This window comes from Ammodytes marinus, assembly GCF_949987685.1.
Source record: "Ammodytes marinus genome assembly, chromosome: 6".
NCBI classification, from domain to species: domain Eukaryota; kingdom Metazoa; phylum Chordata; class Actinopteri; order Uranoscopiformes; family Ammodytidae; genus Ammodytes; species Ammodytes marinus.
The window spans coordinates 8975686-8997534 of NC_137235.1; the positions used below are offsets into that span (position 1 = coordinate 8975686).

Below are 21849 nucleotides of genomic sequence, written 5' to 3' on the forward strand. Positions count from 1 at the left end.
GTGACCGTGAGATAACTCGCTGATCTCCACTATCTGACGAAGACGAAGTAGGGACGAGGGATGAGGGATGGGACTGCTAACTGCAGTCACTGACAGGAAGTTAGCTAAAAGGGCCATATCACTTACTTCTCCTTTAACCTTACTAAACATTATATCTGTTGACGTAATTTTGGCTGTAAATGATCTTAAAGGTAAACATGTTTAGAAGCATTTGAACTCTGAAGTGTTTTACAAACTGAAGACAATATTTGATTTACGTCATTCTTTGGCACACCCAAAGCACCAATATTTAATTCACTCATTCAAAACAAAATAAAAAAAAGTACAAAAGGTTGATTCTTCATCATTCATTCTGCTGCAGAGCTATGGACACACCTTCTTTCAGCAGTTACAGGGAGACATTTCACAAGGCTAGATCAGCTCAAAGCAATGGCAACATTCAGGAGTGGTGAAATATACTGCAGTTCTGTTTTTTTTTTTTAAACGGGCAAAGAAAAGAAATGTCTATATATTAAAAACAAATAGGGCAATGGAGTTGCCACTGTTCCATTATGACCTGCACACATTGGTGGTTGGTAACTTGTAACTAATTGATTTCCACAATATATGCACATTTTAACAGTGCAAATGATCTTTGACCAATATGCTGCATGTACAGTAATGCCTTTAGTTAAAAACAAAGGCTCAGCACAATCTTCTGTCAGTGTAGCTACAATCAGTAACGGGGGGGACGCACACACACACACATGCGCGCACACATACACGAAAGACAAAAACAATCAGCAAAGTAAATATTGTGGAGTCACTATCTACAGAGAAGCTGAGAGAAACACAGCAGCAACATGGACAGAGATGGGTTCTATGATATGCAGCCTTGTTAGGGAACCTATTAAAACTGTGTTTACATTACCTACAGTGCTGTGACAAAGTTTTGTTTTGCACCACGCACACTGTTTTGTGGTGCCATTTATTCTGGACTGCAGAGCGATTACACAATATGCAGCTGGTGTGACACCCTAAAATCCAACATGACTCCGTCTCTTATGAGGTTGGTCTGGGTACAAGACTGACTCCCTGACGCAACTGCAATTTTTGAAAGCTGTGGCTACAACCAGAGTGTGAGACTGGAGCATTCAAACACACTGTTTTTCCTTCATTTCAAATGTATATCATCACAAATTAAGTGATTTTCTTCTATCATTTTAAGGTTTATATATATTATATCATGTTGGAAACCTTGTTGCATGCCAACCCTCCTCTCTCCCCTTGATGTTACCAGTTTGTCTAATTGACCAGTAAAGGCAAAACTTCTATGAAAAAACAAAACAACATTTAAGATTTCCTTCTGTCAAAGAAGTTTCATTTTCTGTCCTGTTTGTCTGGTCGAGTAACTCTGTCCATTATGGTACATTGTTTGCTGTATTCCAATAAAAAGACTTGAGAGAAGTGGGTTGCTCTGCCTAACAACAAACAAAACAAGATACACTTCGATGAATCTCCACACATACTACAACCCTGTTCTCCACATCTCCTCCTTCAATAGCAGCAATGTGTTTCTTTCCCTAGAGCAAAATCAGGCAGCATTAAAGTAAAAGAAAGGATCCCCTACTGTTTTGAACACTTTCGTGAAGGTTCTCTGAAATTGCTTTGGGGGAAACACACCGTTGAACTACTTTCATTATGTGTATTCTGTTGGAGTTATGTATTATTATATAATTAAAAAAAACATATCTAGTCATTACATAACAAACCTATGAAGCCTGTGTGGAGTTACACACTATGAATGCTTTCTACTATTTTTTTTAAACATTCATTGATCAATAGCTGCAGAAAAATAAAATATATCTATTAAAAATCTCAAGGCATATATAAAAAACTTTTTCACAGCACTGTATCTCCCCCCAGTAACAGTATGGGCTTTACAAAAGCAATAATGGGGCACTGTACACCAATGTTTGTGTGTGTGTGTGTCTCCATATAGCGCAGAGTCAAGTGAATGCTATTTGGCGTTGGGCGGCAGAAAGTAGGGGTGAAAGAGTCTCTCTCGGGCGCAGATGTGCAGAGCAGAGTGTGTGTGCATCAGTAACCGTGGAAAACGTGAGGTGAAGTAGTTGACGAAGCCTTCGGGCAGCTCGCCCAGAGTCTCCTGAACGTCCGGGGGCAACTCATGGTAGTGATGCTTCTGTAAAAAGGTACAACGGTGACACACAAAGAAAGGTAATAAAAAAAAACTCACTCATGTGTGGAAAAGTGTGACATACGAGAACACACAACTGACCTTATTCCTCATGGCTCTCAGCAGATCTCTGACTGAGTTTCCTTTATATGTCCTGAACCGCCTCAAGTCTGGGATGTACACAGGGAGAAATGGATTACAGATGCTTGATGGCTTTGTCATCCAGCAGTGTGTATGTGCGTGCGTGTGTGTGAGAGAGAGAGAGAGAGAGAGAGAGAGAGAGAGAGAGAGAGAGAGAGAGAGAGAGAGAGAGAGAGAGAGAGAGAGAGAGAGAGAGAGAGAGAGAGAGAGAGAGAGAGAGAACACTACGTGTTTGTGTGTGTGTGCACCTGTCTGTAGGGGCACAGAAATATGCATCCTCCAGTTGGTTCGGACCACTGCTCTCCCTGCAGTCTCCAGTCTGACCACAATTGGACTGTCTGCGGGTTCCTTCTCTATGCGGTCACTCACGTCCTGTGTACAAACACACACAGAAAAATATATGGAGTTAACAGACAGAGACACAAAGGCAAATACTTTAGTTACAAGAGTGACAGCAGTCCCTTTGTGTCAACAGCAGAGAGTTGGAAACACACCTGGAAGAAGAGCAACTGCTTCTCTGGGCTCCAGAAGAAGGGATGTTTGAGCACACAGGCTGTGGAGGGCCGGGACTCGGGCTCAGGACTGATCATTTCCTCGATCAGATCCTGTGCTATTACGTCATCTGGGTTGAGGGGAGAAACAAGTGTTTTATAAACAGCATAATACTATTTAGAGCTGTCCCACATATCATTTAACAGGCTTCCGAACGAGCATTTGAATACTGGTTCTTTTAAAAGACTGTTAAAAACAACATTATAAATACCAATGTTAAGCATACAGTAGTTACGCCCTGACTACACATCCTGAGTCTACCTCTGCAGCACATCTGCATATTAATGACAGCTATATTGAAAATAAAATAAAAGTAATTTCCTTTCAACATTTATTGTAGTTTAAGCTACTTTTGCACATAGGTTTGTTTAAAAAACAACAAGAAGATTCCAACCACTGAATTGAGCCTTGAATACCAACCTAACAAACGAATAGAAGAATGATCAAATTACTCGGGCCAGCCCTAATACTGTTAGCCCTCGGCAGAAATTGTCATTATTTAAGGCCCTCATCTTGAGAAAGTAAAGCATAGTAAATGTTGAACGAAAATCCTTTGCACATTAGGCGTTTTTGATAGATTGATTGATTGATTGATTCATGATAAAGGACTGATGAACTGAGCTGGGAGACTGTGCCCACCGTGTATATCCTCCATGAAATGCGACAGAGAATATTCTCCTGCCAGGATGTTGACCTGTCGCCTTAGTGAATCCCCAAAAGGGTGCTGCCCCCTGCTGACCACGTAGTAGAACACACAGCCTGCAGAGAACACGTCCACCGCTGCTGTCTGTAGAGGGAAGAACAGGAATCAGAGGGGCCAAAAAAAAAACACAGACACAGAAAAAGTAAAATAACTCTGCTGTGCATAATGTCTCGGTGCATCCTACCGGTTTGTTGCAAGGAGTGTCCCGCAGAACTTCCGGAGCGATCCACCCTTCAGTTCCCGGTATTCCCGAGCGCAAAGAGAAGCTGCAGCGACCTTCTGGGATCTTCTTACAAAGTCCAAAGTCTGAGATGAGAGCTCGGACCCGCCCCAGCGCACTGGGAGTAGACAGGAGGATGTTTCTGGGCTTAAGGTCACGATGGACTAAAGGAGGACAGGATGAGGGAGAACATGGAGAGAGTGTGGATTTTGGGGATTTTGGGAAGAGGGAGGGGAAAAAAAATCTAAAATTATTTAACTGTCAGTTATATAATAATATTGTTAAGCAGTCCAAAAATGCCATCTGTTTCTGTTGAGGAATTTAGAAACAACCTTTGTACTATGTACTTGTATGTGTATATGTTCTTATCTATCTGCTGTGTGTGCATCACAGACCTATGTTTAGTGAGTGAAGGTGTGAGAGGCCACACATGGTCTGCTCCAGCAGGGTTATAGGACTCAGCTCAGGAAAGCGAGACGGATCCTCCACGTACTACAGAGAATACGGACACAGAAGAAGAAACAAATGCACGAATAAACAAGTTAAACAAGTTAGTTTTGTTATGAGGGGATTGTAAAAACAACCAGAAGCTAATGACAACCTGCTTTACAAGGCTACTAAACTAAGAAGGTGCAGACCTGTTGCACGGTTGCAGCACACAGCTCGATGGCGATGTAGGTGAAGAGACGGTCTCTCTCTGTGCAGAAATATCGGATGACGTTGGGGTGGGTGTCAGACTCTCGGAGGAGCTGCACCTCACGTTCTGCCACCACAAAACACTCAGGCAGGATCCGCTTCACCGCCACGTTACGCCCATCAAATTCACCCCTAAAAATCACAAAAAAACAAGCCATCATAACAATAAAGTTAATTTAAGATTCCAGAACATGCAAATCCGACTGATATTGCCAGTGGTATTTAAAACTGCGTTATAACATACACACAAGACACAGACAGAAAGAAAGACAGACAGACAGACAGAACACAGACACACACAGGCACACACAGTACCTAAAGACAAAGGTTCCCGCTGTGCCATGTCCGAGCACCTCAGATGAAGTGAAGGAGATTTTACCCACATGTACCTCTTCACTGTTTCCATCTGCAAGAGGGAAGAGAGAGAGAGAGAAGTTAGCAGCGAGAAATGAATGTGGTCTCAATGAGGGACACATGGAAAGAACGCGTGATTCGGTGAGTTACCTGCTGTGTGTGTGTGCCCTGTGGCGCCGTTTCTATCCACATCTGAGGTGCTGTTGCTGTGACTGTGAGGACTGGGCGGAGGGTCGGCAGATGCAGGCTGAGAGTCTGCATTAAGAAAAGTCAAGATACACAACTTAACCTTTTCTGTGCTGAGTTTAATCAAGAATGAGTATATGTATGAATAATGTATTTAAGATCTCTAGGCTTCGAGGGAAATGCCGCTTCAGCACTACTTAATGCATTTGAATAAGTGCAGTGCAAAATAAATATGTTTAATCTTTAAACTGGATCCCAAGGAAATGAACTACAAGCATAATGAAACACTTAGTACTTTAAAGGCACTTACTACTGGAGCTGTTTGTGTCAGTAGAAGAGGAATTCTCTGATGAACCCGAGGTCACTGCCTGCATACTAGTCTGTGTGTTGGCCTGTGTGTTGGTCTGCATGTTGTTATGCATCCGCTGGAGGCGAGACTCAAACGCTTCCTCCATCCGCCTTTGAGCCTTCAGCTGCTGGGCGGCACGCTGCAGGAACACACATTAAGGTCACACTAATCACTGTTAGAAGATGAGTTTGAGATATTATCATTGAGAATATAGAAGATTAATGAATCAAGCCCTTATCTGAGCTTTAATATTTATAATATCATCAAATTCTCTTTTGCAACACTATCAATAAAACAACAAGACAACAATCATTGAGCCCAAATCTAAAGGAGACATTGAAGTGCACTATGGCGCCATAATAATTATTTCAGGGACAAATTAATTCTTCAGTAGATGAGCTGATTTACGCATCAATTTATAAAACATTTATACTTTGACTTTTTTTGTGCTTGTGACATATTGGTTAAGGACCATAGCATTAAATAATTACTCTGAAAATAATACTGAATTGCACCTGTGGGAAAGTCTATCCACAAATAAGCTGTTCATTTGAACCTCTTTTTAATATGCATACACCTATGCATGCAGGTGCTCCAAATTATAATTAGTCAATTAATTAGAAAAAAACAAACACATTTGATCCAGCATTGTTTAAATGCTTTTTTTACTAGCTATGTCTCTACTTGTTCCCCGTCTTTGTTGGCACATTGCTGCATATCTTGGCATGTGACTAATAAAGGAATGCAATGATAACAATCACAGAGGTACTAAAAGGTTCATAACTGCAATTTAGTCATTTCCCATAGCACTCTGCTGCGCCGTTTGTTTATATCTTCCAGAATAAAAACCTGACAAACTGCTTGTCAAACACTCATGCCTCTTAATAAACAAACAGCACACACGGGACACACTCACAATGGGGTATGTGAAGGCGAAGGCCAGCCACCCTCCGAGCAGCAGCGTCAGAACGGCCAGAGTGAGGCGGTCCTGAGTCATATAGACAGGCAGCACAGCCGCCGCTCTCTGGGTCTGCCCTGACGTTCTCTCATAGACCCCGCCTCTATTAGCATTGGTGTCGCTTTGGCTAGTGGTAACTGGCTGAAACTGAATGATACATAACAGTCATGTAAAAAAACAATGGAAATATAATGTGATAGATAGATAGATAGATAGATAGATAGATAGATAGATAGATAGATAGATAGATAGATAGATAGATAGATAGATAGATAGATAGATAGATAGATAGATAGATAGATAGATAGATAGATAGATAGATAGATAGATAGATAGATAGATAGATAGATAGATAGATAGATAGATAGATAGATAGATAGATAGATAGATAGATAGATAGATAGATAGATAGATAGATAGATAGATAGTTTGGAGTTGTGACTCACGTAGCGCTGCTCATAGTAGGCTGCGGGGGAGGCAGAGGGTCGAGGGGGGATGACGGCCTCCCCAGACCGCTGCAGGCCGACTGGGAAGTCCCTCAGCATGGTGGTGTGGGCTACTGGAGGGAGCTCGTGATGACCTGAAGACACACAAACACAGTACAATGCTCAATACAAAGCTGTATGGAGGTTGGGGCTAGGGTTGGGGTTATGACATAAAATTAGGCTACTAATGATGTATGATTTCCACATAAGGGTAATTCATCCCTATTTCACCTTGATAAAGATATCATCATGCATAGTTCACTCACTATAACTTAAAGATCAGTATACATTTTTTTTTAAATAAAACTACCTGAGTCACACTACGACTGCCCACGAGTAGCCATTATTCATTATTTTGGCAAATATGCCTAGAAGAAAAAACCATGGTTAGTAGTTTTTGCTGTATAAGCACATGTAACCAGGAAAAGTACATACATTATATCGTTGCAAAACTAGTTTGGTTAGACCAGCCACCCAGCTTTTAGGAAGTTAAAGTTTGGAATTTTATTGGATGACATCGAGTAATGGAGGTAAGGCGGCTGTGTAAGCCAGGAGAGAGAGAGAGAGAGAGAGAGTGTGAGTGAGTGAGTGAGTGAGTGAGTGAGTGAGTGAGTGAGTGAGTGAGTGAGTGAGTGAGTGAGTGAGTGAGTGAGTGAGTGAGTGAGTGAGTGAGTGAGTGAGTGAGTGAGTGAGTGAGTGAGTGAGTGAGTGAGTGAGTGAGTGAGTGAGTGAGTGAGTGAGTGAGTGAGCGAGCGAGCGAGCGAGCGAGCGTGCGTGCGTGCGTGCGTGCGTTTACCAATCAGCAGCCAGTGGTTTTTCAGGCTGTTTATGCTCCCTGGTGGATAGCGCACATCAGTGGACGGTGTGATCTCACACTCCCCTCGCTCTCTGACCGTCACTTCCACCGTCTCTGGACCATCAATTCTAGCCAGGACCAGTCCACGAGGCTGCAGAGGCAAAAACAAGAAGAAGCAAAACAGCTTGTTATCACCTCTGCCATTGTCATAACACTGTCTGATACACCTGACACATTGTGATGGCAGTCAGTGTTGAGATGCATGACCTCCATGTGTGAATGCAGATCCATAATAAAAATAGATGTACTGCTACTGTATGTAAATTCAAACTCACCACTAACGAGACTCCATGGTGAACAAGAGAAGTGGAAGCATAGAGGTGGGAGTCTAATTTTCCAACATAAAGAGTGGGTCTTAAAGAAAGAAAGAAAAGAAGAAAAAAAAGTTGGGTTATTCCATCAGCCAATAAGGTAATGTTTCATGATTGATTGATTGATTGATTGATTGATTGATTGATTGATTGATTGATTGTGTGTCTACAAGCAGGACATCTCAAATATTTCCAAACGGATTTTCATCAAATAGAATCAACACATTGATCTCAGGACAAGAAATGACCAATGAATAAAAAAGCAATACCTGGAGTTTTTCGAATCAAACAAAGTATGTTGACAGGGACATAAAATCCAGGTTTCATTGTACTAGCGCTACAAAAAATACTTGTTTCCGACCATCTGGCAGGTGTCGCTTGAATTGCATAAGCTCGAGCTTTGTTCCAGCCAACAGTTTAACAGCCACTGTAAATCACCAGGTATTTTATGGGAATAAACAACAGAGTACGATATAACTATTAAAAAAACGGTGACATTTTTAACACGGCTTATGTTTTGGCCTGTAGTAAATGGATGAGCAAGTGTGATCATAAAACCCGGGAGTATCTTGAAGGAGAAAAATCACAGACTCAGCAGTTCTTGCTCTGCCCGGTCCATTAAATGTGTATGTCAGGACACCGTTTAGCGTCTTATCACTTTTTAAGTGACTCGAACAAGGCCGTTGGTTGTCGGAGCAAATTGGAAACGCGTCGGCAAAGCTTTGGGCTGTCAGAGAGCCGTCTATATATCACTTCAATAAATCACTCTGTCTTTGTGTGTGTGCGTGAGTGAGTGTGTGTGTGCGTGCGTGCATGTGTGTCTTTATACAGTCTATGGTTTTTGTGTGTGTCTTACACAAGTTGTGCTTGTGCGCTGGCTTGCTCCTTCACAAACTGATAGCTCCACTTCAGTGTAGAGTGAGCATCCTCCTGGTCACTGGTGGAGGAGAAGGTGAGGAAGCGTAGCGTTTCCAAGGCGAGGGACAGGTGAGGGGCGTGTCTTAGTGAGTCACCAGAATACAGGTAGACGCCTACGACTGGCGATCCGTAGTTCTGACTCCACAAGACGTCACCTGAAGACACCAGATAAACACACAACACTTATCCGGGAGAATGAATTAGAAATAAAGAAACGCATCAACTCCCTCACACATTAAAAGGAGAAGTAAGTGATATGGTCCTTTTAGCTTCCTTCCTGTCAGTGACTACAGTCTCAGTCCCTACGTCACCACCAGATGAACCCGCAGCCGTCTTCATCAGATAGTGCCGCGATGGAGAGCAGCGAGTCATCGTTAACAGGCACAGAGACCCGCCTCTCTATAGCACTCTGTCTCGTGATTGGATAAAAACGAGTGGAATACTCTGAATTTTATCTGCCAATTACTGCAAAGCTGAATGATAGGGAGACCTGTGTTATGAACTGTGCATACTGTTTAAGTGATTCCTGTATGAATATAGAGTGATTTAACATAGTATATTAACAAAAGAATATAACTTACTTCTCCTTTAAAAAAGTTGATACAATATTCACATAGTAAAAACCACACACCTCTCCCTACCTGACTCTCTGTCGACTGTCACAACCAGACCATCTCCACTGGACACGAGATGGGCCATCTCTGGAGACAAAGCAGGTACAACCAGTCAGTTAATGATAAGTGTGAGTGTGGCATGTTTGACATTGTTTCAAGAGCTTTCACACAATCTTTCAAAGATTTCAAAAGGTGATAGTCCTCGTTCTTTTCACTGTTTGATTCTTGACTGCTTTGTCAACTTGTTTTAAATATGACATTTACAAGGAAGAGCTCAGATAACGTATACCTTCATCAAGGTGGCACAAAGTTCTGTTGTTTTCATGTTCATACATTTCCAAATCCCCCAAAAATCCAATCAAGCAGAAATATAAATCGAAATAAACATATGGAAATAATGTTCAAACATTCTCTCTCTAACAGTGTTGGGAAATCCTTTAAAAGAAGCCTGGGTTCAGATCTGCACCAAAATAAAGATAAACTGAAGATAAGAAGGACAAATTCAGACAAAAAGACAAAAAAAAAGCAAAACATTAAAGTTAAAGGGCATAAAAGCTCATTCTAGACATTGGATGAAAAAAGAAAATAAATAATAAGTTTGCATTTACTGAAATCATACATACAAGTGACAATAAGTTAAGAGACTCTACTGAGGGGGTATTTTTTTCTTTCCGGACATTGTTAATCTGCTTAACTGCATGTGATCGAGACATACAGGTATCTAAACACACATTCTTTGTCTGTCTGTTATTTTATTGCATACAGCGGGTTCTTCAAGGCTGTCATCAGTTCCTATTGACATTGGTAATGATGATCCAGCTTATTAACCTGCCGTGTCAGTCTGTGTAACCAAACGTGTGTTTACAGGGAAGTGTGAGTGGGAGACGTACTGTAGTCTTGTTTCTCGTCGTACGGTGGAGCAGAGTAATCATTGTACGTAGCGTTCCATCGCAGCTCCTGTGTCTTGGTATCAAACATGGTCACCATATATTCTAGAGGGAAAACAGGTGCAAACTATACTTAAAGATGCATTAAAATACCTGAGATGTTTGTGTGCATGTGTGTGTATGTGTGTGTGTATGTGTGTGTGTGTGTGTGAGCATGCAACCATGTAACATACCTGTGCGTCCTATGTAGAGCAGAGGGGTGTTGGGGCAGATGGATTCAGAGGAGGAGGTGGTTAAACTGGTTTGCTTCTCACCTGTCTCAGGATCCACCACAAACCACACATCCTGCTTTTTACCTTCAGATACACATAAGCACAAATATTAGTATTTCCCATATATGTCCGTACAACACAGGTCATATACAACACACACGCACAATGATGTCTTACCTGTATAAAGTATACCATCAGAGCTCCTGCAGGGTGCTGACTGAACCAGCTCTGGGATGGTGAAAGGCAGTTTCTGAAGTAACAGCAAATACAAAGGGGTCATAAAGTGAAAACTGACACACTGACACACAGACACACACACACAGACACAGACACACACACACACTGCTATCTTTACCATCAGGCCTTCCTTGTGCTTGCCGCCCAGGATATACAAACTGCCATCGTTGGGGTCTGGGAGAAAACCTGGCCTGCAAAAATATCATTTGAAATGTTTAAATACTGTTGGCTCTTTTAATATTGATACTTTTACAAAACTGCAGAAATGTTGGTAATGTACAATGAACACATTAGTCCTATGTGTTGTGTGAATGTTTTCATACGTACTTGCATGTGTTTGTCTGTGTGTGTGTGTGTGTGTGCGCGCGCGCGTGCGTGCGTGCGTGCGTGCGTGTGTGTGTGTGTGTGCATGTGTGTGTGCATGCATTCATGTGTGTTTGTGTTACTTACTCTGTGAGGTAGACAGGTACTTGAATAATTGGGTCTGAAAAAAACAAATAAAAGTTTAATTAGAAATAATGAAGGAGAAAAAAAAGGAAGGAAAAAAAATCAGGACATAATATTAATAATGTTTATGTTTATGAACCTTCTCTTAGGGTCCACTTGATGTCTCCTGATTTTTTGGAGACAGCGTGAAGACTCCCGTCCAGTGTCGACACAAACAGGAGGGACTCTGGGAGGGTGACGGATCGAACCCCTACAACCTGAAAGGTGGCCAGAGAGAGAGAGAGAGAGAGAGAGGGAGATTGGAGAGAGAGAAACGTTAGGCCAGCTGTCTAGCCGGGAGTTCAGTCATGTGTCATGAATGTTAAATGTCAGCATAGCATGACTGCTGTGTGTGTATCATGCCCCTGTGTGGGTGGGTACGAGTGAGTGGGTGTGTCAGGTCTGCCAGGTATTCAGTCCCGCTCTGCAGGAAATTTTCCCCTTCAATTATTGTACTCTGTTCTTCATTAAGCAGGATATCCTTATCACCCCGCCACACACCCCACCCCAACCGCACACTTGATCCTGCACTGAGAACTCCTCTGTGTTTGTCTACACCACTCCCATATTTACCCACCAAGGGAGGCAACTGGTAACACAGAACTGAACAGCACCCTGTGGTACAAAGCACACCATGGCAAACACTGAGTCAAGACGAACACACACACATACATACATTATATCTGGTCACCTTTTTGTGGACTTTACATAGACTTCAATTAATTTCTTGGAAACTTACCCTAACATAACCATAACCAGCAGGCTACTTGCCTAACCCCTAACAATAACCGCTGACCCCAAAGAAAGCAGCTTTTGTTCCCAAAAGCACATACTGTCCCTATTTAACTGGTCTTCAGTGTGTCCCCCGGAAAGTCCCTTAAGTGTCACACACACACACACACACACACACACACACACACACACACACACACACACACACACACACACACACACACACACACACACACACACACACACACACACACACACACACACACACACACACACACACACACACACACAGTATTAACTTTCTTCAGGCAAAACGTCCTATCATATCATGGCAACTTTACTCGAGCCTGAAATAGACACAGGGGCGCAGTGCGTTACGTGGTCTCGGCTGTGCATAAATAGCAAGACGGAAACGACATATAAACGACAACAACAACAACCACAACGACAACAACAGAGTCACGCTTTTCTAGCATTACCAAGTTTACCTGAAATAGTTTGCCTTCCCAGGACAGCAGGAGAAGAGACAGCAACAAGCGAGACAGAGCCCCCGTGACCCCCAAAACTCTTTCTTTCATGGCTCTGGACAAAACCGAGGACTAAAGCTATTGAACTAACAACAGAGGTCGAACTCTCTCTCCATTTCCAGCGCGGGTGTCCATCGGTCATAAAGTAAGTTAGCAGCGGCCGTTCAACATCGCTGTAGCCGTCAACATGTGTAGTGGTAAAACACGGTGGTATCCGAGCTCAATTGTGCCGATTTACATCCATAATAACAGGAAAGTAACCGAACAGTTCCCGTCACTTTTCCACATTTCCGTGATGGGACGGAACCGGTGACGTCAGGAGAGAACTGTCAAGCAGGATCTCCCAGCCACGCCCACTCATTCTGCTCGTCTCCGCGCGCTGAGTGACAGGCGGCCCAACCAATGGGCGCAGAGCTTTGTAACATAAGGGGCGGGACTGTAGAAATGGCTGGCACACGTGGAAACAGACAGCAGGACAGTGGTGAACACAACAGATGTTTTTTTTTGTTTTTTTCAACAGAGGCTTGTTTTGTGCAATAGAAAGTAGTGGAGGGCGTCATTCTTTGTTCTCTCTACACTCCCCACAATCCTATACACACACACCAATGGTGGAAGGGGCTATTACATCAAGAACTGCTCTTAGCTTAGGTACAACTCAGGTATTATACTTGAATTGATGTAATTAAGTAGCCTAGCCTAGGCTATCTAGGCAGTTGAGATTGACATCATTTTATTGGCCTATCGGTGTTAACTTTGCATTACTCTACTTTAAGGATTAAATAAATAGAATTTAAGATAACATCTTCCAAATTAAAGTGATATAGGCCATGCTATATTGACTTACAGCCTGAATATGGTCAATAAATGCTGGAGCATGCATATACCATAATGTGAAAGCATCTATTTCATTTCGAACCATTAATGGGGTTTAAACTCACATATTTTAAAATACATTCCCCAATTTCACATACACCGGTAATAAAGACAAAGGAAGTCAAACCTTTACAAAAACACTTTATTTTCTCTGTAGCATTTTTCCCTTCAGAAATGTGAGCCAACAGCTGACCCCGGTCCTTTCCCTTCAACTTACAAAATACCATTCAAAGTGCCTTTTACATGGGGAAAACAGACGTGGATAAAGTAGCTTGTAGCAGGTGTGCTTTAGATATGAAGTGATGAAAAAAATTAAATAATACTGGCAGGCACTTCTGTCATTTGAGGTATGCACAAAACAAATGAAGAAAAAAAAACTGCGTTGTAGACATGGTCTTTAATAGCCTGGCACCGCCCGCCTACTACTTTCGCTCAATTTTCATTTCCCTTCAGTAGTCAGTCTGGGTGTGCGGTATATTCTTAGGTTTTCTCCGGACAGATTTCTGCTGGTCCAATCAGCGAACAGAAGGAGTGGCTCAGAAGCTGGCGCATGACAGGGTTGGTTGGCAGATCCAGAGTGGCACTGGGCAAATCCAATAGTTTTAAACTTCAACAGACACCCGCCTTCAAGTGAGTTAACGTTTGTCAATTGAGCGATTCCAGACCTTCTGTACAAATGAAATGAAGTACGATGGTCTGGTAGAACCAGGCTAGGTCTTTAAAGGCATATGCTGGCTATGCACAGGTAGGTGAGGAGTGGGCTCTACACACAGTGCAGTGCCCAGGCTTTTGGCACGGGGTGGTCTCTAGAGCACGCTGTCAGGTTTTGGATAGCCAAACAGCTCAAAGTCTGGTTGATACAGCTTGTACAGTTCTCTCCTTATTGAGACAGGAATCTGATTGAACCAGTCTCTCTCCCAGCTGGTTGCGGTGCGGTTCCGGGCCCCCGAAGGGAAGTGTAGCAGATGATCCACCTGCAGAAGCTTCAGCAGGTGTTCCGCGTCTGTTTCCAGGGTTTCCAGTCGACCAATGAAATCATACTTCACCTGGCATGGATGGCACAGACGGTACACCTGAAACACACAGAAAAAGCAGGCCCACAATTTAAAACTACATCAGTACGTTTTTCCAACTGTGTAGGTGAACTTTGCCTGATGCTTCAACAAACACATAAAACAAATGAACCAATCGATCAGAAGAGATGCAATTGTATGTCTTTCCATAAAATATTCAAATTGCAAAAGGTGCAGTAGTCCTTGTATCTGTTTTCAGTAGTACACAATTATACATACATTTCTTGTAGATTAACTAACACATAGTATATAATTAGATAATTAGGACACATATAATGGGGGAATGACAGGGACAATCATAGATAATGCTACAGTCCATATGATTTTGTAATAGTTTTTTTAAACAATTTGGAAGTGACATATGACCAACAAAAGGAAGAAGTATGCATTTATTTATTTCATTCCAATCTAGTTCTCAGTCAAAGTGTGGTACGTGTCTGTACACTGATTGTGTGCATGTAGCTGTTAGAGACAAATACCTGCCGCCAGTGTTCATTGAAGATACTCTCACTCTCCGTCTCTGGATCCAGCAAGTACTTGATGAACTGCTGAAACGTTGGTTTGACTCCCGCTGCAAACGCCTCCGCTGCTGTCTCTGGCAAGCTGGCAGACACATTACCATAACGACGCAGCATAACCGAACCAAACTGCTTGTAGAAGTCCTCGTTGGGCCTTAAAACACACACACACACACACACATCAAGAAGAATGATGATGCTGTTTAATCAATAGTAAAGCACATTTATCTCCACAGGCCTCTCACACACACACACACGCACGCACGCCACGCACGCACGCGCACACACACACACATACACACACACACACACACACACACACACACACACACACACACACACACACACACACACACACACACACACACACACACCCTCTCTGTCTCCCTATTTGCACAAACCTTCCGAACTTGTTCCTGAAGGCTGATATGAGACGGACAAAAGGGTCCCGTACAAACAGGAACTTGGTGTAATGCTGGAGCTTGAGTGCCATCAGGTGGCGGGACAGAGAACCATAATGGCGCCAGAACCTGGAAAAAGACACATAAGCGGCACATGTCACCATAAAAGCAGAACTAGTGTATACCTTCTTGAGTCTTGATTTAAATGCTTTCGAGTTTGTTAAAATCCAAATACGGGGGCTGTTAAGTGATGAAATACTGAGCACATTTGGTGTGAGTACATGACTTGAAAATGAAGCCACTTCAGACCTTAAGTGGAAAAATACATATCGGTGCAGATAAAAAAACACATGTTCAGATCCTCCTATTTGAACACAGACAGCTCCGGAGGGGCAGAGAAAGGTCTGTCTGTGCTGCAGCAGCAGGCCCCGCCTGTCCTTTCCACTCTCCTTTTCCAAGTGTCAACTTAGTAAAAAACTCCTTTACGCTCATGGATAGTTTGTCAACAACTGTTGTAGTTTAACTAAATATCTCAATTCTATCGTAAAACTGTTTTAAAAAGGAAATCCGAGGGGCGCCTTTAGCTCAGTTGGTAAGGCGTCCCCTCCATGGGCCTCGGCCAGCAGCGGACCCGGGTTCGATTCCAGCCCGCGCTCGTTCTCTGCATGTCACTCCCCTCTCTGCCCCATTTCAACTCTGTCTCTACACTGTCAATAAAGCATAAAAATGCCAAAAAAAATCTTTAAAAAAAAAGGAAATCCGCATAACTTTTCATGAATCAATGCCCCTTTGAAAGGAGTGGGGACAGGAACAAAACGTTAGTACTGTGAGAAATCATCCAGTGGTTAACAAAGTTTTAAACAAAGAAACGATTAGGGAATTGCTTTCTGTAATTCTTCAAGAAATTGCTTTTGTAGGACATTTGAAAATTTGATATGGTCAAACTGACTCACTTTCATTTCAAAATTGCAGTTTTGAAAAACAAAGTTGTTCTGGTTGATTTTCCTTTGTTGTTATTTTGGGACTGAGGTATGTGGTTTGCCTGGCTGTCTTGAATTCCCCGTTCAGACACAGTTTTCCATCTCTTCATTTTCCACAGGACTCGTTGGAGAGGTCTTTTACAATTGTTGTAAAATGTTTATGGAGGAGGCTTCCTTTCTTTGTGTAGGAATTTGGTTTGTGCACACCACATGTGCATTTGACTTCTTTTATATTAATTGTTCTGTTCTGCTTAACTGTTCGATACGTTGTTGTAGAAATGTATTCCTTGTGTGGTATAGCCGAACATGTTTTCCCAAATCTTCTTTATCCAACATAAAGTGCCCTTAGTAAAGAGAAAAGTTGTATATTTACGGTATAAAGAGTATTGACTGTATTTTGACATTTGTCACTTAAAGCCTTATGATTATTGATTGTTATATAGGCATCATCTACTCACACACCACTCTTTTTTCCTTCAAATGCCACTAAAGGATGAAATACATTTCACATACGTTTTACACTGTCTGCTAATTTAATAAATTTTCGTGGTATCTGATGCTTGCCTGTATGAAGGTATCAAGGAAAAGATAACTGTTACCTGTTCTTACAGGTTAAGAAACTCAATTTCAAAGTAGCATTCATTCTGCAGTAACATATAAATCACACGTGGAGTCAAAAATGTTTTAAACTCCATAACTTTTGAAGTTTTTTTGACGGGTTTGACCGTTTTTGTTTTATGTGAGAAAGGTTCATACTTGGCAAACGTGAGGTGTAGAGATGAGTTGTGCACGAGGTCAGGAGGGACAGCCTCTGGGTCGGTGTAAGGTTTCCCCGAGGAAGGCGAGATGAGAGACTGAGACAGAACCACCATCACTCTCTTCCAGTTGGTGCACGCCACCTGGATGGAGAGAACAGCGATGGAGGGGAAGGACAAAGTAAAGACAAGCGTGTGTTTGAAGCAGTTGCAAAATAATGAAAGATAACACAATCATTATTAGATAATAAAAAACACAAGAACTTTCATTTTCAGGCTATAATACACTTATTAAAAAAGACTTATGAATATTACATCCATTTCAACCAAGTCTGTGTGAAGAACACCAATTTACTTTCTTGCTATTTTTCTTGCACTCACATCCACAAACAATTAATTAACTCACCACCCACATACAGTACATATTAACTTCCACATGTACAGAAACATAAACACACACACACACACACACACACTTAGACAGCTGTACCTTGGGAACATAGCAGTAGATTATCTGGTGAGTGTCATCCACTATCAGGTGATCCAGTTCCCTGTTGGGGATTTGCTCAAATGCTCGAGTCCTTCCGGGGAACTCCACAGCATCCTTTCCTGAACACACGTCCATGATGCTCTGCTTCCTGGCCTCCTGCTCCCTATAGTCCACATCAGAACCACCACTCCTCTCTTTCTCCTTCTCCTCATCATCCCTCGCTTCCTCATCCCTCGTTTCCTCCTCCCTATGTCCTTGTGTTTCCTTGCCTTTCTCCTCTGTATGTTCCTCGGCGGCTCCACCCGTCTCCTTGGCGAATGGGGTTGTACTAGGAGCAGTAGCAGTAGTGGGGACTGTGAATGAAGCGCTGGTCTGGGGTCTGCTAGTGGACACAGAGTGTGAAGGGCCCACAGTAGCCTTAATGTGAGAGTCAGAGTGAAGTGACTGGTGTTTGGGCTCCTGCAGCGGGTAGAGGTTGAACCCTCCGACGTCGTCCCAGTACACGATGATCAGCAGGATCATTACCAAAGAGCCCAGGATGAACGCCACTCGCAAACCGCGCCACGTCCCCATGGCGATAAACCAAAGTCCAGAGGGTAAAAAAAAAGAGGAAGATGTGTTTATCTCAGCTCCATGGTCGGACAACTATGGCGGAAGGGAACACTTCCTGCTTGCCGGCTGCAACTGAAAGGAAACAGGAAATGTTGTTCCGTTTCTAACATATGAAGGAAGATGATTCAGCAACTTAAACACAAGCGGTATGACAGCAGATTTATTTTAGGAAATGAAACATGAGATGGAATCGGGTTCATCAGTGGTAGAAAGTAATCGAGTGTATTTACTATAATACTGTGGGTGTGCACTATGCTACTTCTTTGTACTTTTACTACATTTCAGACAGAAATATTAAATCTCTGAATATATACTTTATAAACCATGACTGTATTGATTTTGGGGAAGATCGAAAAAACAACTCTAAATGTGATATTGTATCTAATCACATCAACTTTTGAATCACTTTAACCATCAACATCTTACATTTGTTGGCAGTAAATTGCAGCAGGGCTGGGACGTTACTAAATGCAGTTACATATAGAAGAACTGTGTTAAGGACAGTTTTGAGGTAGGGCTACTTTACACAAGTATTTCCTTTGCTGTAGGCTATAAGCTCCAGTTCAGAGGGAAATATTGCACTTTTGAATATCTACTCCACTAGTTCATTTGTTGGCTAAGGTCAGGGATAACTTTGGAGAACAAGGTTTAACATCAGCTTATAAAACGTGATGCATTCTTATAACAACATGAATGAAAATGATGTAAAGCATGGTAACTTTTACAACAATTACTCAATTAGAAGAGCAAGTATTCAGGATTAAAAAACCTAATAACATCATTTTTCATCGGCCTGCATCTTGATAATATGCAGGACTGTACCTGAGACATTTCACATTGTGGTATAGAATCTTATTTTTTTTTTTTTAAAGTCTGTGCTATAATCTGTTTTGATGGAGGGAATTTGCCCAGGGGCCGTGGGAACCGCAGACTCCTCCCGGGCTCAGCTGTCACAGAGATGTGAACAAACGGGGCTGTGGGGGTGGAAGCCGCTCCAGTCCACCAGAAGGTTCACTCCCCTTATTGTCTGACCCATAAACACATAAGCTGTTGCAGAAAAATAGTGGAACAAATGACGACGATTCTAATAAAAGAATAGCCTAATAATAATAATAATCCAGACTGAGGAAGAGCAAAGCTTAAAAAAAAAACTATGGCTCTTATTTTGACTGAAAAAAATTGTCTATTTTAATTTGAATATGATGGTTCTTTCCACTAGATTTTTAAATCAAAACTCCACGTTGACCAGAGAGGGGGGTGGCTATTTTAAGAAATCAACACCCACAAACTCTCTCGTGTCTTGCGTCTTGGCACGCGCTGTACCCACACGGACGTGCGCACAAACCAGCGCAAAAGAGAGAATAACAACATTCAACGATATTCCTATATGTAAGCCTCAAATTTGTTTGTGGAGCTCAATGACAAGTTGTAAAGAACTACCCTTATATGTATTTGTTTTTTCATGCTGTTTAATTTAAAGATAGCAGGCTATGACGGTTTGCTTCTTTCTCGCAGTGGACTCGCTGTCTTCGGTTGGAAAACTACCTTCATTTGTACAGTAGGCTACACAGGTTACAATGTGCCCATTCACCGGCCGCACCGGACACTCTCTCTCTCCCTCTCTCATGCAAACGGACACTTTTTCTGCAAAATAGCTCCTCGACGGAATGCCTGACTGAACTTATTTTTCTCCACAGCCTTTTTTTCTACGCATGCACGAACCTCCTCATCCCGCGCCGCCTCGGAGGGGTAAAGCCATGGACATATAAAGAAATGGTAAAGCCCGGCTCTTTCCCTTTATGCCCTTCACACCGGGAGCGTCACGGCGACAATTATGCCCCACTGGACGATAACGTGTCAATCTGATGGAGAAAGAGACAACAAAATGACCTGAATATTTAGTCTAATATCTCACCCGGTAGATGAGCTCCATGGTGCCGGGTGGTCCGCCCTTTGTCGCCTGTTCGGTGTCCCCCCTCTCTGTCTGTCCGTCTGCCCAGGGATGGGACCGGGTGGGCACAACATAGCGGTCTTTACAGAGAGAGTGAACTTAATCTCGCGATATTTTGAGGGAAAAACAGCCACTCTCTCGCTCCTATGCTCCACACACACACACATGCTACCGTTTTCACAAACCGCACATTTTGGCCAAATGTTTTGGGCTCTGAAGAGCCACGTTTATGACACTGGTTACTAGAGTATGCTAGACTGAGATTCCGGGCAGACACACAGGAGGCTGCAGGTGAATGTATAAGAGTACGTCACTGTAATAAACAGCCGGGAGTTATTTAGGACACTGTGGAAGCTCATCAAGAGATAATGCAAAAAATGTGTGGGTCAAGACACTAGATGTGATGCTACGTCAAAATGTAGAATTTTATGATTCAAAAAATAAAAAATAATCTCAAAGAAAGTCAAAATTATGGAATAATACATGTAAAGGCCTATGACGACATTTTAAGAAAATAATCATAAAGCCATAGGCTATGCCTATTACTTATACCACTCAATTCAATGTGAGTCAGTTGAGTTGACTGAATTTCTTGGTCATTTTTGAGCCTCTAGTTCTGTGGTTTACGTTGGACTTAATACATTTCAAGGGCTTTCTCTTAATTTTGCTCCTCTATAGGTGTAGTAACAGAGGTGTAAAAGTTATACAAACATTTTCAGAAAAAGCAACGACTACAGATATTTAATGCAGTGCTGTTGTACTGAATTGCATTACTCTGTCTGTGCTCCTCTTTTCTGACCTTATGTTGTGTCATTCATAAAAGTCTAAACATGGTATCACCCATGTTTGAATGTGGGCTGAACAACTGTCTCTGAAGGAGTATTTATGATGGGAAAATGAGAGGGCTGCTGCGCTAACATTAAAAGGAGCAGCAGTCTGGTGGCCGCTGGAGACCACACCGATCTTGTTACTAAAACAAAGTCAGAAATGTCAGTCTCGGACAGTGCCACAACAACACGTGCATCAGATTTTCAGGTTGGACCCCCTCTCAATGAGGTTTAGAATCACACACTGTCAATGTGTCCAATCCTAAACTAATTTGTCTTTTAATCTCAATCTAAGGCCTGTCATTGGATTTTGGAGGTAGTCTTGAACTGTAGCATTTTCTAATTGATGTCATGCTTAGGTGTTGTGAGGGAAGCAGTTTCCAGCTTCCAAGTTTCACGAGGAAGGGAAAAATCCACTTGTAGCACAAAGACCGCACTATAAGTCCAAACAAGATGTTTTGGCTAAAGGCCATCTTCAGGGTCATGATGAGGGGAACATTTGATAACATACCTTGTACAGGTACATAACATCCTTTATAATATGTTGTTGGTTAGCTGTTCAGCTCATTTTATCAATGGGAACATCTGTACAAGAGAGCATGAACATATTGTAGGCTACATTAGAACAGGTTAATGAGGTAGAAGATCCATGTAGCCTATAGTGTCAATATTCAAACGGAGAGTGGATCCACGCTGTGTGACCTCACAT

General features: G+C 42.3%; 2 protein-coding genes across 2 annotated transcripts; both read right to left on the bottom strand.

Moving 5' to 3' along the window:
- Positions 1–303: 303 nt before the first annotated feature.
- Positions 304–12932, bottom strand: ern2 (endoplasmic reticulum to nucleus signaling 2). Its single transcript, XM_080029723.1, has 24 exons — positions 12622–12932; positions 11502–11619; positions 11366–11399; positions 11034–11106; positions 10856–10928; positions 10640–10762; positions 10410–10511; positions 9547–9606; positions 8844–9060; positions 7952–8030; positions 7617–7767; positions 6782–6915; positions 6294–6482; positions 5339–5516; positions 4993–5097; positions 4804–4894; positions 4431–4620; positions 4188–4284; positions 3757–3956; positions 3509–3656; positions 2812–2939; positions 2566–2689; positions 2279–2346; positions 304–2182 (listed from the first exon to the last, which is right to left on the bottom strand). The coding sequence occupies exons 1-24, from the start codon at positions 12709–12711 to the stop codon at positions 2000–2002; spliced, it is 2955 nt and encodes a 984-aa protein (XP_079885849.1). The 5' UTR covers positions 12712–12932; the 3' UTR covers positions 304–1999.
- A 773-nt stretch (positions 12933–13705) lies between these two features.
- On the bottom strand, positions 13706–20398 carry LOC307252142 (carbohydrate sulfotransferase 12-like). Its single transcript, XM_080029724.1, has 6 exons — positions 20278–20398; positions 17751–18434; positions 17262–17404; positions 15526–15654; positions 15086–15278; positions 13706–14606 (listed from the first exon to the last, which is right to left on the bottom strand). The coding sequence occupies exons 2-6, from the start codon at positions 18321–18323 to the stop codon at positions 14340–14342; spliced, it is 1305 nt and encodes a 434-aa protein (XP_079885850.1). The 5' UTR covers positions 18324–18434; positions 20278–20398; the 3' UTR covers positions 13706–14339.
- Positions 20399–21849: the final 1451 nt, after the last annotated feature.